General features: G+C 48.1%; 1 protein-coding gene across 9 annotated transcripts in view; it reads right to left on the reverse strand.

The window, feature by feature from the left end:
- Positions 1-18,016, reverse strand: part of TJP2 (tight junction protein 2) — a 137,956-nt gene that overhangs the window by 15,507 nt on the left and 104,433 nt on the right. For all 9 annotated transcript variants that reach the window (XM_089336974.1, XM_051846396.3, XM_051846400.3 and 6 more), the window contains 9 exons: positions 13,784-13,887; positions 10,776-10,929; positions 7,376-7,484; positions 7,141-7,274; positions 6,098-6,164; positions 4,860-5,010; positions 3,154-3,262; positions 1,148-1,358; positions 389-576 (listed from right to left, as the gene is read on the reverse strand). In XM_089336974.1, coding sequence (XP_089193100.1) covers positions 389-576; positions 1,148-1,358; positions 3,154-3,262; positions 4,860-5,010; positions 6,098-6,164; positions 7,141-7,274; positions 7,376-7,484; positions 10,776-10,929; positions 13,784-13,887 — 1,227 coding nt within the window. The remainder of the gene's footprint in view (positions 1-388; positions 577-1,147; positions 1,359-3,153; positions 3,263-4,859; positions 5,011-6,097; positions 6,165-7,140; positions 7,275-7,375; positions 7,485-10,775; positions 10,930-13,783; positions 13,888-18,016) is intronic.

Below are 18,016 nucleotides of genomic sequence, written 5' to 3' on the forward strand. Positions count from 1 at the left end.
GAACTGGTGACCAGATGGGATGCCGGAGCTTCAAGCCAGGGCTTTAACCTGCACTGGCGCTGCACCATAATGCCACAGCGCCAGCCCCCACTTTTTTTTTTTTTTTTTTTAAAGATAAACTTTGCTAAGGATAACAGAAACTTCAGAATGAAGTTTCAGTAGCATTAAAAATCTGTTTAGCTTGTAGAAACAGGCCTGCATTTAGGAGTCTGAACAGCTCATTTTCTCCTAAGTCAGGCTCCTTACTAGCATTTGATTCCAACTGTGTAACCTGCTCTTGGCCTGAGTGATGCAGAGAAGTGAGAAGCTGATATGACCATCTGAAAATGAAGCAAAACAGGCACCCAGCCCAGTGGGGTTATCGCCTCCCCGCCCCCGGCTTCCTCACCCTCTCGCAGCAAAACCCTCTCATAGGCCGGGAACTTGGTGCTGACAGACACGACAGCTGTGAGGTCTTCCCGGCTCTTCCTCAGGTTCTTCTTCACCCCGGATCTCTGGCCCCGCATCCTCCAGAAGTCAGCCCTGTCCCCAGCGTTGTCTCTCTGGGCATTCTGAACACTGGCCATCTGCTCAGCTCTGAGGGAAGAAACCAGCGCCAGAGAGGCAGCAGGTGTGCGTGTCATTAAGGCAATCGAGTCCATGCCACTGTACACTTCGTGGAGCAAAGACGCAGCCCGCAGAGGCGAAGTCTCGACCCTCACTTCCACCTGCACACGGGCAAGGCGTGGGTCTCTGGCTCCCACTGGAAGGAGCTCTGTTACAACGCCACCTATGGCTTGTCCTGCCACACAGACCTACGGCACCCACAGGCATCACTCCCAGGCTCCGGCACTGTGTCCACGGGATGAGGATGCCTTGTCCCCCAGAGGTGAGCTGCGGTCATTCAGCACCCACCTGTGCACCGGCCAAGACAGCACCCCCTCCTCAGGAAACTGGTCCAACACAGCCAAGTGCAGCTACCAGCCCTGGGAAGCTACACACTGCAACGAGCCTGGGCAGCTATGCTCAGGGCGCTCCCCTCCTTTGAGAAGCAGAGGCCAGATTATCAAGTCCCACAGGCTTCCCCTGGGTGTGTGTGGCAGGTGGGGCGAGAGAAGAGTGCGTGTTGGTCTCTGCGGGGGCGGCGCCCAGGGGGGACCTCAGGTACCTGCTTTTGTTGGGGATCAGGCCTTTCTCCAGCTCGTTGCCGATCCTCACGGCCAGCCAGTGGCCCAGCTTGCCATCATAGAGCGTGTCCACCACCCGGAAGACCTCGCCCCGGACGAAGGCCAGGCTCTGCGGAGTCTCCTTCTCGCATTCAAAGTGGCTTCTTATAAAAAACGAGTCCCCTCTGCCACAAGCCAGGATGTCTCGGTACACTGAAAGACAGAAGCCCGGGCCGCACTCAGTGCAACTGCACATCCTGAGGGGTGGGCGTCCCCGTCTCCGACCACCCCCTCCCCACTCCTCCATTCCGCCAGTGCCATGCACAGGCCCGGCGGGAGGAAGGACGAGTAACCAGCTTGAGGCGTGACTGTGATGGTTAATGCTCTGTGTCAGCTTGCCCGGGTCATGGGGTGCACCCAGATACTGGCTCCAGCGTCATTCTGGGCTCCCAGGAGGGTTTCTGGATGAGAGTGGCATCTAAGTGAGTAGGCTGAACCAAGAAGACAGCCCTCCCACAAGTGTGTGGGCCTCCTCCAGGGGGTCGAAGGCCTGATCGGAAGAAACAGCAGACCCCCTCCCGAATAAGAGAACTACCTGTCCTGCCTGATGGCCTTTGAACTGGGACAGTGGCTTTCTGTGTGCCTTCAGACTAGAAATACACCAGGGGCTCTTGTGGCCCCCAGGCCTTTGGACTCAGAGCAGAACTCAATCATTGGCCGAGGGCCAGATCTGAGACACAGCAGGTTAAGCTGCTGCCTATGACGCAGGCTTTCCATAGGGACACCAATTTGAGTCCTGACTGTTTCTCTTTCGATCCAGCTCTACTGGCCTGGGAAAGCAGTGGAACATGGCTCAGGGCTTGGGCCCCTATACCCTCATGGGAGACCCGGAGGAGGCTCCTGGCTCCTGACTGGCCCAGCCCCCAGCCATCGCAGAAACTTGCAGAATAAACAGAGGCTGGAAGAGCTCTCTCTCTCTCTCTCTTTATTTCTCTAACTCTGCTTTTCAAATAAATAAATAAAATCTTTATGAATAAATAAGTCAATCAGCCAATCACTGGCTTTCCAGGGTCTCCAGCTTGCCAGCTCACTCTGAAGAGCTTGGGATCTGCCAGCTTCTGCATGCATGCAAGCCAATCACTCATAATAAACCACTTTATCTCCTGTTGGCGCCAGTATCTCCTATTCATGCCATTTCTCTGGAGAATCCAAATACAGCTGCCAATCAGCATTGTTTACCAGATGGGGAAGACACCGCCACCCCCCACAGCACAGATAAGAACAAGGCCTGGGGGCCAGCACTATGGCACAGTAGGCAGTGCCAGCATCCCATAGGGGTGCTGGTTCGTATCTCAGCTGTTCCTCTTCTGATCCAGCTCTCTGCTATGGCCTGGGAAAGCAGCAGAAGATGGCCCAAGTGCTTGGGCCCCTGCACCTATGTGGGAGACCCGGAAGAAGCTCCTGGCTCCTGGTCCTGGATTGGCCCAGCTCCAGCCATTGCAGTCATTTGGGGAGTGAACCAGTGGATGAAAGACCCTTCTCTCTGTCTCTCCCTCTGTCTGTCTGTAACTCTACCTCTCAGAGAAATAAATAAGATCTATAAAAAAAAGAAAAAAAAAAAAAGAAAAAAAAAAAAAAAACAAGGCCTGCAAGGGGATGTAACTGTCCGGAGTGTGCAGGGTTCAGGTGGGAGTCAACAGCAGCCAGGGCCCTTTGCACCTGTCATACAGAAGCTCAAGAACACCTCAGGCAGAGCTACAGGATGGATCACTACTCAGAAAAGCAGTTTTACTGCAAATTGCCACAACCAGTGAAACTATTTCAGTGGGTGCACAGAAAACATTTTTATGTAAAATTAAATGTCGGCCCAAATTTCTCTGCACACCTGTGACCCCACCACAATAAGGTGTTAAGATCCACTTTGATTTTTTAATACTCAGATTTGCCTATGTTGGCCCCAAGACAACTCTTTATCCTTCCCACTTGCCCCAACAAACCAAAAGCTCACCATCAGCTCGGCTCTGCGCTAAAATGGTCACCGTTTCACCTTTGGGGATTTCTAACAGGTAGAGAACAGCATCCTCCCGAACCAGCCCTCTGAAGTCCTGAGTGTTCACCTGGGGGGAAGGAAAAGCAGAGAATAAACAGAAAACAACAAGTGTACAGTGAAGTGCCTTCTGAGCTTTCTGTTTGCTTCCACCAAGACCTGCCCAGAACAAACCCGCAAGGTGAAGAAGTCCTCAGGGTGTTGACCCCACACCCTAGGTGTGCAGCCAGTATAGACGCCGAGCACCCTGACCCTGTGGCCCCTGTTGTTAACAACTCAGAGAGCGCTCTGAGGCCAAGCAGCTAGTGAACTCACTACTTTCTCCATATGCCCTTTTTTTGCATACTACAGCAACAGTTCATCCTTCAACCTCAATGGGCAGTTAGTTCCCAAAGTCACGCTCACATCCCACAGCCTTGCACTAGTTGGCAAACAGACGCGTGCCTACTTGCACACCTGGCAAGAGGAGAGAGGCTTGAGCTGGCACTGGCAGTAGGGGCATCGGGGGAGTGGCATTTTTGTAGGAGCATGTTCTCCCACAAGGTTCACGCGGGGACACCGAGTCCCCCAGGATCCCAAGCAGAGTGAAGAAGAGTCTAGAATTTCCCTGGGAGGTTTTCGCAGAGCTCAAGACCGAGGTTTGCCCTTGATCTGCTCCAGAAGCACAACCTGAACTAGCACGGTGCGGCCGAGCGCCGAGCAGGAAGACGACCCCTGTCTTAACCCTCTCTGCCTGCTTTCTCCGGAATCCAGCAACTTCTCCCCGTCTCCACTGAGCCTGGAAGCTCTTCCCAGACCGCCAGGTGCATTACACACAGGCTTGCCTCGGAAGCTATACAGGGAAAGAGACTTCAGAACTGCAACTTCATGGAAGCAGAAAGGCTAAGACCGGTCCCTAGCCATCTACATTGTTACAGAAACATCATACTTGACATTCTTGAAGTTTATTCTGAAGTCAATAAAAGCAGCATTATATGTATCTCATAAAATGGTAAAGTTTTTTTTTTTTTAATTCTTTAACACCAACAATAACTTTAAAAATCCTGATATCGGAGTAAGCAGAAACTCCTTTTCCTGCAGTTTCAGGTATAAGTAACACACTGAACGGCAGCCATCTGTGACCTTGCAGTGGGGAAAGAGAGGACACTGCCCTTCTTGCTCTGAGCCAGGAACCCGGCTGGCTGCCCTGTCACTTCTTCTGATCTCCCCCAGGTGCCTGCGAAGCAGGTGTCCTTAGCCCCACTGCGCACACACAGAAACCCGAGTCTCGGGTGAGCCAGGGTGACAGAGCTCATGAGAGGCCAGGACTGCATTCAGATCACACGGTCTGATGCCAACACCCCCTTCTGTTAAATTATGGGGCACTCCCTCAAGAGGCAGGGGGAACACAATAAAACACCCCAAATGATAAGACCTAGTGCTTTTAGTTAGAAACACAAAGAAAAAAAAAATCAAATAAGAACAACAAGGGTTCTGGGCACTAGAAAACCCCACAGATGTCAGGTTGGGAACACAGGACACATTGGAGGGGTTCTAAGGCTTTCATGCTAAACCTCAGCAAACTCACAGATAGTCTATTTTCCCAAGCCCGCCACCTCCTCCTCCCAGCAGAAGAACAGGCTGCTCTTCCCAAGTGACTTTGAAAAACAGGGCTGGGGTTCCCTCACCTTCAGAATCTGGTCTCCTTCTTGCAGGCCTTCCTGCTCCGCCGATGTGCCTTCCTGAATGCCAGCGACAAATATCCCAACATCGTTGCCACCTGCTAGCCGGAGGCCCACGCTGTCTCCCTTCTTGAACCTCACCATCTTGGTATTAGGGCTGCAACCGGATGTGTTTCAGAAGGGAAAGATAGGAAATACATTTTTTTAATATGAGAGAGAGAGAGACAGAGAGGAATCTTCCATCTGCTGGTTCACTCTTCAGATGCACGCAATAGTCAGGCCAAAGCTAGGAGCCAGGAGCTTCAGGTAGGTCCCCTACATGGGTGGCAGGGGCCCAAGGACTCAGGTCATCTTCTGCTGCTTTCCTGGGCCATTATCAATGAGCTGGATCAGAAGTAGAGCATCCGGGACTTTAACAGGCACCCATATCGGATGCAGGAATCACAGGCAAGCAGCTTAACCTACTACGCCACAGCACTGGCCTTAGGAAATGCTTTTTAGAAGGAGGGACCCACATTAGCACAAGAGAGATTTAATTTCTTCTATGAAAGGGACTGAGTCATACTTCACACAGCTCTCATCTGTCTCGTGCAGTTTACGATTTGATCTTCCTTGAGACAGTGAGATGAGTACCAGGGCTCCCATCATTGGTGATGAAATGGAAATACAGAATGTACCCATCAGCTCACTCAAGGCCAAAGAGCCAGTGAAGGCCAGGGTCAGGACTAATACTGAAGCCATCTGACTTTTGGGTCAGGAGTTTTTCAAAGCCTGATGCCACCATCCAGCTCTTGTCAAACAAAGGCACAGCCAGGGTCTGAGGAAGTAGGCCCTAATTCAGGAGGCCACTGGTGTGAATGTCACAGAGCCAAGGGCTGTCATTTGCCCCCCACTCCAAGCTGGGCTGTCACATTGCTACAGTTAAGACAGGGCAGCTGAGCTCACCAACAATGCTCCCTTTGGGGACTTACTTATCTGGCAAACACAAATATTCAGAAGAACATTCTGGAAGTGTAGACACATAGACAAGCAAACAACAGTCACATCACAAAGTTCACCACTTTGACATTTTGCTTTTCCTACAAGCAATTCCCCTTTCTCATAAACACCAATAAGGGTTGTTGGCTAATGGTGACAGCTACTATGCAAAACCAACATCCAAGGGTATAAAGACAGAACATCCATCCACATTTCAGCAAAGGAGACAGAGCTGACTGGAGGAAGAAAGAGAAATCAACATTTACCCATATATTGCTTCATCTTCAGGACTAGGACGAAGGAATGTTCTCGGGGCTGGTTTGGGCTGAGGAGCTGTGTATTGAAAAACATCCAATGTTACCAAACTGCATAGAATTTATTCATTTCTTTTTTTCTTTTCTTTTCTTTTTTTTTTTTTTTTTGACAGGCAGAGTGGACAGTGAGAGAGAGAGACAGAGAGAAAGGTCCTCCTTTGCGGTTGGTTCACCCTCCAATGGCCGCCGCAGCCGGTGCGCTGTGGCCGGCGCACCGTGCTGATCCGATGGCAGGAGCCAGGTGCTTTTCCTGGTCTCCCATGGGGTGCAGGGCCCAAGCACTTGAGCCATCCTCCACTGCACTCCCGGGCCACAGCAGAGAGCTGGCCTGGGAGAGGGGCAACCGGGACAGAATCCGGCGCCCCAACCGGGACTAGAACCTGGTGTGCCGGCGCCGCAAGGCGGAGGATTAGCCTAGTGAGCCACGGCGCCGGCCGAATTTATTCATTTCTAAAAATAAAGATCACAAAATCCAGACACATATTAAGTGTGCACCTCAGCTACAAGTTAGCACAGCAAACTACACAATGGAGCTTATAAGATGAAGTTAAGTTTTGGCGCATTAGCAGGTGCCCATGGCTTCTCAAAACAAATGAGACGAGAAACAAACGTCTAAAACGCAGGGCATATAACCACAAGGACATGAAGATAGTGGTACTTTCTCTCCACGGGTGAGTAAAACTGTGCTGGTAATTGTGGGTAGGCAGGCTTGAGAGACAGGGTTAGGGCTGTGAATAGGATACGAAAGGACCCTAACTCATCAAATAAGACCAAAGGTGATTAACTGCCAGCACAGAGGAGAAGTTCTCATTTTTACATTTGTTCAATGTTAAAAGACACAGAGGTAGGAGGGCCTCTTCTATATGAGCATGGATCTCTCCCTCTGATGAAAATGACTTTTTATAATCTCTCTTTTCTCCCCTTCCACACCCTCTGCATGGTTCAGTACATACCCCTGAACATGGTTGTTCAAAGTGCGTGTACAGAAGCCTCACCTGGCAGTTCCTCTTGGTACCTAGGTTCTTTGCTGGTCTCCGTGACAACCACAGCTGCAGCTTCCCCGGAGGACGTGAACGGAGTTGGGGTGGCGCCCATCCTGGACAATCTGTTTGGCGTGTCCTCTCTTGAACTTAAGCAGGCGTCATGTTAGCGTCTTGGGCGTGCAGAGTCAGAACCCGTAGGTGAGCACACCACAGTGAAATGTACCGGGGCAAAAGCACATCCCCTTACCTTGGCCGTTCCTTCAGCCTCTCATTTGATGAATGATAATCGTAATCAGAATACTGCTGGCGTCTCTCCTCTGGAGAAAATGATCGGTTTGACTCTATTTCCGAGATATCTGGTTTCAAAAAGAAGACATGTACCAGAAATTACACTATCTGCTGGGTGGAAAACATGGAAATAGGAAGTCTAGGGAGGGAAACATGCACTACCAATTCAACAGACCTTCTTCCCCTGAAGATTAACGCGATAGCTTTAGGGGAAAGGCATTAATTAAAAAACGGGAGGCCAAATTCAGAACCGCATATTTTTCTTTCACACTACTTCCCATTAAAGCTGTTACTGGAATGTCACAATTCAATTACTGGAGGTGGGCACTGAGGCTGGCTGTTACCATGCCAGCTAAGACACATACACCCCACCTCAGAGTGCCTGGGTTCCATTCCTGACCCAGCTGACTCCAGCTTCCGGCTAATGCAGACCCTGGAAGGCAGCAGTATGGGCTCAAGCAGTTGGGTTCCTGACGCCCACATGGGAGACCTGGATGGAGCTACTGGCTCCTGGCTTTGGCTCTTCTGGCTGTTGTGGTCATATAGGTGCTGAAACAGCAAATGAACATCTCTCCTCTTTGTCTCTCTCTGTGGGTCTAGCTGCCCCTCAAACAGATAATAAGTTTTATCACTTTAACTACTGAATCACATAGGTGTGCAGACCAGTGCTTCTCAAACCTTAAGGTGCATCCAAGTCACTTGGGCATCTTGTTGGACACAGTCTCCTGGGTGGAGTCTGAGATTCTGCAGTACTACCAAGCTCCCAAAGGATGCTGGTGCTGGGGCTGCAGACCACTGTCTCAGTGGCAAGGAAATCACAAATGTCTAGCATGCTGGGGTTACTTCTCATGCTTTTCTGGTTAACCTGCACTGCACTCAGAGCAGTGACCAACCGATGAGACTTTGGATATACTGGATGTGAACTGAGTTTTAAGGTTTTATAAAGAAATCCCCTACTCTCTTTTTAAGCATTTTTGTTTATGGAGTAGGTGCTGTGGTGTTGGAGGCTAAGCCTCTGCCTGCAGCACCAATATCCCATATGGGTGCCAGTTTGGGTTCCGGCTGCTCCACTTCCAATCCAGCTGTCTAATGTGCCTGGGAAAGCAATGGAAAATGGCCCAAGTGCTTGGGCCCTGTACCCAAATGGGAGACCTGGAAGAAGCTCCTGGCTCCTGGCTTGAGATCAGCTCAGCCCCAGCTATTGCAGGCCATTTGGGGAGTGAACCAGATCGAAGACTTTTCTGTCTCTTCCTCTCTCTCTGTAACTCTAGCTCTCAAATAAATAAATAAATCTTTAAAAAAAATGGTTTTTTTTTTGTTAATTTGAAAGAGAAAGAGCTCCAATCCACCAACTCACTTTTTTTTAAAAAAAAGATTTATTTATTTGAAAGGCAGAGTTACAGAGAGGCAGAGAGAAAGAAAGAAAGAGAGAGAGAGAGAGTCTTCCATCCAATGGTTTACTCTCTAGATAGCCGCAACGGCCAGAGTTGCACCAATCTGAAGCCAGGAGCCTCCTCTGTGTCTCCCACACAGGTGCAGGGGCCCAAGGACCTGGGCCATCCTCCACTGCTTTCCCAGGCCATAAAAGAGGCCTGGATTGGAAGTGGAGCTGCTGAGACCTAAACTGGTGCCCATTTGGGATGCCAGCACTGCAGGTGGCAGCTTTACCCAGAAACCGAGAACTCAATCTGTGTCTCCCATGTGGGTGGCATGGAACCAAATACTTGAGTCATCACCACTGCCTCCCTAGGTCTGCACTGCCAGGAAGCTGGAGTCAGGAACTAGAGCCAGGAACCAAACCCAGGTGCTTCAACGTAAGACGTTGGTGTCTTAAACTGCTAGGCTAAATCCCCGCCCCAGACATTCTTTATAGAAATCAACAAAAGCCTACCTTACAGCTTGAGAACTTAATATTATCTTAACATCCCTGCACAAAAGCAATAGTGGCCGGCGCCACAGCTCATTAGGCTAATCCTCCGCCTTGCGGCACCGGCACACCGGGTTCTAGTCCCGGTTGGGGCACCAGATTCTGTCCCGGTTGCCCCTCTTCCAGGTCAGCTCTCTGCTGTGGCCAGGGAGCGCAATGGAGGATGGCCCAAGTCCTTGGGCCCTGCACCCCATGGGAGACCAGGATAAGTACCTGGCTCCTGCCATCGGATCAGCGCAGTGCGCCGGCCGCAGCGCACCGGCCGCGGCGGCCATTGGAGGGTGAACCAATGGCAAAGGAAGACCTTTCTCTGTGTCTCTCTCTCCCTATCCACTCTGCCTGTCAAAAAAAAAAAAAAAAAAAAAAAAAAAAGCAATAGTATAGGGACACATCAACAAGGTCATGGAAAAAAAGGAATTAAAATATAAGTTTAGCCTAGCGGCGCCGGCACACCAGGTTCTAGTCCCGGTTGGGGCGCCGGATTCTGTCCCGGTTGCCCCTCTTCCAGGCCAGCTCTCTGCTGTGGCCAGGGAGTGCAGTGGAGGATGGCCCAGGTGCTTGGGCCCTGCACCCCATGGGAGACCAGGAAAAGCACCTGGCTCCTGGCTCCTGCCATCGGATCAGCGCGGTGCGCCGGCCGCAGCGCGCCGGCTGCGGCGGCCATTGGAGGGTGAACCAACGGCCAAGGAAGACCTTTCTCTCTGTCTCTCTCTCTCACTGTCCACTCTGCCTGTCAAAAAAAAAAAAAAATATATATATATATATATATATATATATATAAAAGTTTATTTTGGGGCAAAAAAATTTTTGCAATCTATGCATAGGTTTTTCATAATATATATTTTCCATAAAGTTTTTGAAGATCCCTCACAGATGGTTAAGGAGGATATATATGCTTTATGGGTACTTTTTACAGGGATAAGGGGGTATTCATATAATTCATATTTAAGTAATGAATAGTTTTTTTTTTAAAAAAAGGCTATACAGAACGCTAACCAATGAATTTTATGTTATGTGGTCACTTTGATTCATTCTTTATTACAATGTCTAGATGTTTCAGCTACTTTCCAACTTCATCTTTCAATTTAAAAAAAAAAACACAAGTTAGTGTGTAAAAATGAGCCATCAGCAAGGCTATGACTGACACAGGGTTAGTTCTACTCGAGCAGACACCTGCTACTAACAAACTTTGCTTCTGGTGGACGTGTGAAGTGTCCTCTGGGAACTCCCAAGTGCACCAGAATTTCACACAGGAAACCTAATTCCAACAAGCACCTTAAAAAGAAAGTAAGAACCAGACACTTAGGTTTTGGAAATAAAGTCTAACAAGGAGCTTTTGCTGGGGGCAGATGGCGATGCCACACAGAGCTGGCACGGCAGGAGCACAGACCTCCCTTCTCAAGCCGGCAGCCCAGCCCCTGCCCTCCCCTACCTTCTATTTCTGAGTCGCTGTCATTCAGCGACGGGATGTTGATGAGGGTCTGCCGGCTGTCTCTCAGCACCACCAGCTGCAGCTTTCCTCTAGACTTCTCGATCAGTTTTCGAGCATCCGTTAAAGACATGTTCTCAGTGACAGTCCCATTGATCTGTGAGTTTATGGGAAATGACAGTGTCATATGCCACCACTATTCACAGTGAGCAGACATTCCCATTTCCCCCTTCCAACAAGGCAAGGCTCAGAAACTCAAGATACACAAGCTTGAGGATGACTAACAAAATAAAAACAAACTCTTCCTTAAATAAAATATAACGTGCATGCTTGACTCCAAATACATGTTTGGAAGAGCTGTAATGAACCTCAGTTACTCTGCTAATTTATATAACTGTGGTTTAGAAGAATTACTAAATATTCCGCGCTCATATGCCACCAACTCTCCCTCTCATCTTTCCCTAGTTTAGGGAACAGGAACTTAAACTTTAAATGGACACAGAAGGGGCCTGGCATTGTGGCGTAGTATGTTAGGCCTCCACCTGCAATGCTGGCATCCAATTCTGATCCAGCTTCCTGCTAATGCGCCTGGGAAGGCAGCAGAGTACGTCTGGAGTTTTCCCATGGTATGCAGTATGTACTCCATTCAAAGTACATTTGACTGAACACCTCAGCAGATTTTAAACACAGACGTGAACAAGCGACTTTGCACGTCTGTGTGTAGCGTGAACTTCAGGGAGTAAAGCAATTGGGTAGCTGTGACTCGGGCAGTTTTCTGCGGGCAAGACCTAGAGACGGAAGAGACACTGCTGGAACCCCTGCATTAAATCATCGCATCTCCCTTGATCTGCACTGCTGCACGTCACTGCCTCAATTGCTGTGCTTACTTGTTACATTAGGTTTTAGAACTGACACATAAAACTATGCATTTATAGGATACCACATGATGTTTCCATCCAGGCATACACTATGTCATGTTCAATCACGGCAAACATCTATCTCCTCAAACACGCATCATGTCTTTATGGTAAAAACATCACTAATCCTTTTCTCTAGTTTTTTTTTTCTGGAAAAATATCCAGGGTATCATTGTCACCTATGGTCACCCTACTGTGCCATATAGAATATAGGATGCTAGAACGTCTTAGTCTTCTCCAACTATAACTAACTGCCTCCCAATCAACCTTCTCCTCTCCCAGTCTTCCTCACCCCACCCCCCAGCCCCTGCTAACAAGCACTCTAATCTCAGACCCCACATCCGAGATCATGCTCTGCTTCTCTTTCTGTGCCTGCCTTATTCCAACACGACTCCCAGTTCCATCCATGTTGTCCCAAATGTCAAGATTCCATCCTTTCTTGTGGCTTTATAGTATTCCATTTTATCTGTACACCATGTTTTCAGTGGATGAGCTTTTACTTTGAAATGTCAGACCCCAGCACCTTCTCACAGTTCCCAAGGAGCCTGCAGGCTCCTTGCCCACAGGAGCCTAGGATACGTGATGGGAGGCATTATGGCAAGGGCTGGGGATGGTCCTGGGCCACAGGAGGACAGAGGCACAGCATCTCTTCATTTCAGTCTGGTAAAGCCAGGTCTGAGTTCAAAGAAGGGAAGCCAGAATCGACTCCTGACCAGCTGGAAGGGTCGCTTTTCTCCAGCCTGCAGCTTTCTTGAAAGACCCCATGTGCTCTTAGCTCTGACTCTCACCCATCCCTGAATCCAGCCCCTTTCACAGCGTTAAGTGTGCAAACCACAGGCGTTTGGCGAGTAGCTGGGGAGTGCTGCTGGATGCTTTCTCTTAGAGACCAGTGCTTTTGATTCAGCTGAATTTATTTCCAAGCCTGGGTTTTTTTTTTTGTTTTGTTTTGTGTTTTTTTGTTTGTTTGTTTTATTCATTTCTAGGAATTTATTCTAATGAAATAAAAGGAATAGACCGCAAAGACATGATGGGCACATAATGTTCCTCTCAGTGTGTCTTTTTTTTTTTTTTTGTTATATCTAGGTTTTTTTTTTTTTCCTTTTTTTTTTAATTTAATAAATGTGAATTTACAAAGTGCAACTTTTGTATTGTTGTGGCTCCCCCCTCCAACCTCCCTCCCTCCCACGGCCCTCCCCTCTCCCACTCCCTCTTCCATCCTGCCCTTCATCGAGTTTCATTTTCAATCACCTTCATATACAGAAGATCAACTTAGTATATACTAAGCAAGGATTTCAACAGGCTGCACTCACACAACCGCACAAGGTATAGGGCATTGTTCGACCAGTAGTGTTGTTTTTAAGTTTCATAGTAAAACACATTAAGGACAGAGATCCTACGTGGGGAGCCTGTACTCAGTGACTCCCGTTGTTGATTTAACAATTGGCACTCTTATTTATGATGTCAGCAATCACCCAAGACTCTTGCTATGAGCTGTCTAGGCTATGGAAGCCCCTTGAGTTCACCGACTCTGAACTTGTTTAGTCAAGGCCATATCACAGTGGAGGTTCCTTCCTCCCTTCAGAGAAAGGCGCCTCCCTCCTTGATGGCCTGTTCCTTCTGCTGGGGTCTTGTTCACCAGGATCTTTCATTTAGATTGTTTTTTGCCACCGTGTCATGGCTTTCCATGCCTGTGAGACTCTCATGGACCTTTTAGCCAGATCCGAATGTCCCAAGGTTGATTCTGAGGCAGGAGTACTGTTTTGGGCCTTTGCCATTCTATATGAGTCTGCTGTGTGTCCTGCTTCCCCCGCAGGATCATACTCTCCCTTTTAATTCTATCCTTCATTGTTTGCTTACACTGGTCTTACTTGTGAAATCTCTTCGACACTTACCCTATCATTTTTTTCGGTTGTGTATTTATACTTATCACTTTACCAAGTGCCCTGGCATTGGTATCTGCCTCCCAAGCCTGGTTTTTTTTGATAAAAGACATCTCAGCATGCTAACTCCCATCCCAACTAAGTTTCCATGCAGTGGTCCAGGAGCGCAGGCCCCTGAGCACGTGTGTGAGTGCTCTCTGCCGCGGGAGCCCACCTTAAGAATGATGTCCCCTTCATGGAGGTTGCCATCCTTAGTTGCCAGTCCTGTCCTGGTCATTTCTTTTATGAAGATCTGACTCCCCAGCCGGAGGCCGTACTCTAGGAGACAAGCACAAGAAAATCCACGAGAGTCACCAACCTGTACGGATGATGAAGCCTGGTGTGTGGCACAATATACTTAGGAAAACGTAGTTTTATATATGGGACCTTCTGTGGGAGAGCTGACCTGGCCTCTTCAAAACAGAGGCAGAAAAAAAAGAAATTATCAATTCCCAACCTGACTCTCACTGGGATTAAACATGACAATAGGTCTGATCTGATTTCATCATCATTTAAAAAATCATCTATTATTTTTCACTTTATGTTTCTGTGTGGGAGCAAACTGTTGAAATCTTTACTTAATGTATGCTAAACTGATCTTCTATATATAAAGAGAATCGAAAATGAATCTTGATGTGAATGGAAGGGGAGAGGGAGTGGGAAAGGGGAGGGTTGGGGGTGGGAGGGACGTTATGGGGGGGAAGCCATTGTAATCCATAAGCCGTACTTTGAAAATTTATATTCATTAAATAAAAATTAAAAAAATAAAAAAAAAAGAAATTTGTAGATCCTAAAAAAAAAAAAAAAAAAGAGAGAGAGAGAGAGGCAGAGAGACCGCTGCAGATGCTGAGACAGAAAAGTCAAATGTAACACATGAACCTTCCCATGATTCTTGACCTAGCGCAGGGGTGGGGCTGTGCTACATTATTATATACTACACCAAGGGACTTTAAAAAGTTGCAGAGGGGCTGGCACTGTGGCGTAGCGGGTAAAGCTGCCACCTGCAGTGCCGGCATCCCATATGGGCACCAGTTAGAACACTGGCTGCTCCACTTCCAATCCAGCTCTCTGCTAAGGCCTGAGAAAACAGTGAAAGATGGCCCAAGTCCTTGGGCCCCTGCACCCGCGTGGGAGACCTGGAAGAAGCTCCTGGCTTTGGATTGGCACAGCTCCGGCTACTGCAGCCAATTGTGGAGTGAACTAGTGGATGGAAGACCTCTCCCTCTCTCTCTCTGCCTCTCCTTCTCTCTCTGTGTAACTCAGACTTTCAAATAAAATAAAAATAAATCTTTTAAAAAAAAGTTGCAGAAAAATGGAATTAAAGGCTAAGCTTATTTTGGTGCCAATTTTGAAATACATATATAGCTTTCTCATACTTTTTCCATACACTTTTTAGTTCCCTTATATTTTAAAAATTATTGTTTACTTTCTTTGAAAGGCAGAGAGACATAGATGGGTAAAGAGTTCCCATCTACCAGTTTGCCCCCCCAAATGCTGGGCCAGGACGAAGCCAGGAGCTCAATCTAGGTCTCCCATGTGGGATGCAGGGACACAACTACTTGAGCTGCTGCGGGAAGTTAGCAGGAAGTTGGAATCAGGATCAGAGCTAGACTTGGACCTCTGGTATGGGATGCCGTTGTCCCAAGGGTCGTTCCAATGTTAACTGTCAGAAGTGTGACAACAGCATCAAGGTGACACAGGAGAAATGACCTTATCCTCGGGAGATCTGTGATGAAATGTTTCATCACATGAATGGCGTGATGTTTCCTGCAACCTACTTCCAAGTGGTTCTTAAAAAAAAAAAAAAAAAAAAGGAAACCTCAGGGTGGGGAGGGGCAGAGAGAAGGGAAAAATGGGAGAAGGGAAGGCAAGCAAGCACACGTGGCAAAAATGTTAATAATCGGCAAAACTAGGTGAAGGCTAAGTGGGTGGAGACACATTCAGTGTCTCCAGACCAGCAGGCACACAAAGCAGGTGACTAAAACCAGCTTAGCTTCGGGAGTTAATGCATTCTCAATTCTACCAAAAGAAAAGGGACCGCATTTATGAGGTATGTGTGCTTTAAAATGTTTTTCATGCTATTCAGACTATTCTCATTTTACTTACTAATCTGTAAAAATACATATTTTAAGGATGGATTTCAGTTCTTCTGTGGAAGCTACACAACCTAATAGGTTTCAAAACAGGTATTCAAAATTTTTTTGCTGTTTGAACTAAGAAAAAAATCTTATAATTAACAAGAAAGTAACTGGGTAACTTGGAAAGTCACAAAGTAGATTTTAAAATAAGTCTGGAATGACATACAGTTCACTCATTAGCACAGATCTCCCTACAGAGATTAGAAGCATTGAGATGCATCCCCAACCCCTTCAGGAAGCTACAGTCCAGAAAGAGGGGTAGGGGCTCCGGCCTCCACCAAACAGCTGCACAGCTCAAAACTGGCAACTCTGAGAGACTTCCTTCTACCAGCAATTCCTCTACCATCCTAAAAACTGCACTGACGGTAAGTTTTCAAGCAGATTGATGGGTGTACAGTGGGTACTTCTTAGAGAAAAAAATTAATTGACCACCCTCTAAGACATTTTTAGATTTACATTTTTTTTCCCATTTTATTTGCAAGGCATAAAGTCAAAGAAAGAGACAGAGAGAGATCTTCCATCTGTTGGTTCACTCTCAAATGCCTGCAACAGCCAGGGCTGGGTCAAGCCAAAGTCAGCAGCCAGGAAAGCAATCCAGGTCTCCCACGCGGGTGGCAAGGTCCCCGGCGCTAGCTGGCCAGCTCTCAGAGGGTGTAGTCGCAGGAGATGGATCAAGCGAGAACTTGAACCAGGCACTTCAATAGGAGATGCAGGCATCCCAAGCAGCATCTCATTTGCTGCGCCCAATGCCTACCCCAAGCTTCAAAGACATTTACAAGCAAGGATATTCCATGTCCATGAAATCCAATCACTGGCCTTATGAATGGATATTCTCTCTTAATAAAATGTAGATATGTTGTCTACTGTCAGATTTCTTTCAGGATGAAATCTTGAGGCCAGCATTGTGGTGCACCAGGTTAAGCCACTGCTTGCAACACTGGCAATATGCATTGGAATGCGGGTTCAAGTCACTGCTGCTGCTTCTGATCCAGCTCCCTGCTAACGCACCTGGGAAGGCAGCAGATGATGGCCTGAGCACTGGGGCCCCTTCCACCCATGGGAGACCGGGATCAAGTTCCTGACTTCTGGCTTCACCTTGACCCAACCCTGGAAGTTTTGGCCATTTGTAGACAGAACCAACAGATGGAAGATTCCTGCCCCCAATCCCATCACTCTGCCTTTTAAATAAATAAGACCAACCATGACTAGGGCAGTTTCATAATATAGACAATGTCTTTTTAAATTGCAGGTCATAGTTCATTAGCAGGTCTTGAAATCAGTTCTGTGGGCTGCGACCAGTACTTCTTAAATTTAACGTAACAGGATCTTGCAGAGTAAACTGCACGCAATAAGCACTGCGCTGTGACACTTCTGCTCAGATTTTTGATATGCAGGTGTATCCATGATTAATTATCTACAAGACGTGGTTCCTTCCAAGAGGAGAAGGGGAGGCGGTAAGAGAGGAGGAGAGAAAAAGAAGTTCAAAAAGCAGTGCCAGGGACAAAATCCTGGAGTGCCTGTCCTGTGGTTCGGGGTCAGTTCAGGGAGGACAAGTGTCACAGCAGTTAAGCTTCTGCTTGGGTGCCAGCTTCAGGGCCTGGTTTGAGTCACAGCTCCTCTGCTTCAACCCAGCTTCCTGCTCATGTGCACACTGGGAGGCAGCAGGTGATGGCTCAACGCCACCCACATGGGAGCCCTCGGTGGAGTTCCAGGCTCCTAGCTTTGATGTGGCCCAGCACTGGGTATTGCAAGCATTTGAGAAGTAAACTAGTGGATGGAAGATCTCTCTGTGTCTGTTTCAAATAAAATAAAATGAAAATAAATAAACAAAAATGTTTTTAGTCTGCCTTTCAAGTGAAAATAAAGTTGACTATGCAATGCTAAGAAATTGTAAGACAGGCCGGCGCTAATAGGCTAATCCTCCACCTGCGGCACTGGAACCCCGGGTTCCAGTCCCGGTTGGGGCACCGGTTCTGTCCCGGTTGCTCCTCTTCCAGTCCAGCTCTCTGCTGTAGTCTCGGAGTGCAGTGGAGGATGGTCCAAGTGCTTGGGCCCTGCACCCGCATGGGAAACCAGGAGAAGCACCTGGCTCCTGGCTTTGGACTGGCGCAGTACACCAGCCGTAGCGGCCATTTGGGGGGTGAACCAATGGAAGGAAGACCTTTCTCTCTTTCTTTCTCTAACTCTGCCTGGAGAGAGAGAGAGAGAGAGAGCGAGAGAGAAAGGAAGGAAGGAGGGAGGGAGGGAGGGAGGGAGGGAGGGAGGGAGGG

Source organism: Oryctolagus cuniculus, chromosome 1, assembly GCF_051225735.1.
Source record: "Oryctolagus cuniculus isolate XC-2025 breed Fujian yellow rabbit chromosome 1, ASM5122573v1, whole genome shotgun sequence".
NCBI classification, from domain to species: domain Eukaryota; kingdom Metazoa; phylum Chordata; class Mammalia; order Lagomorpha; family Leporidae; genus Oryctolagus; species Oryctolagus cuniculus.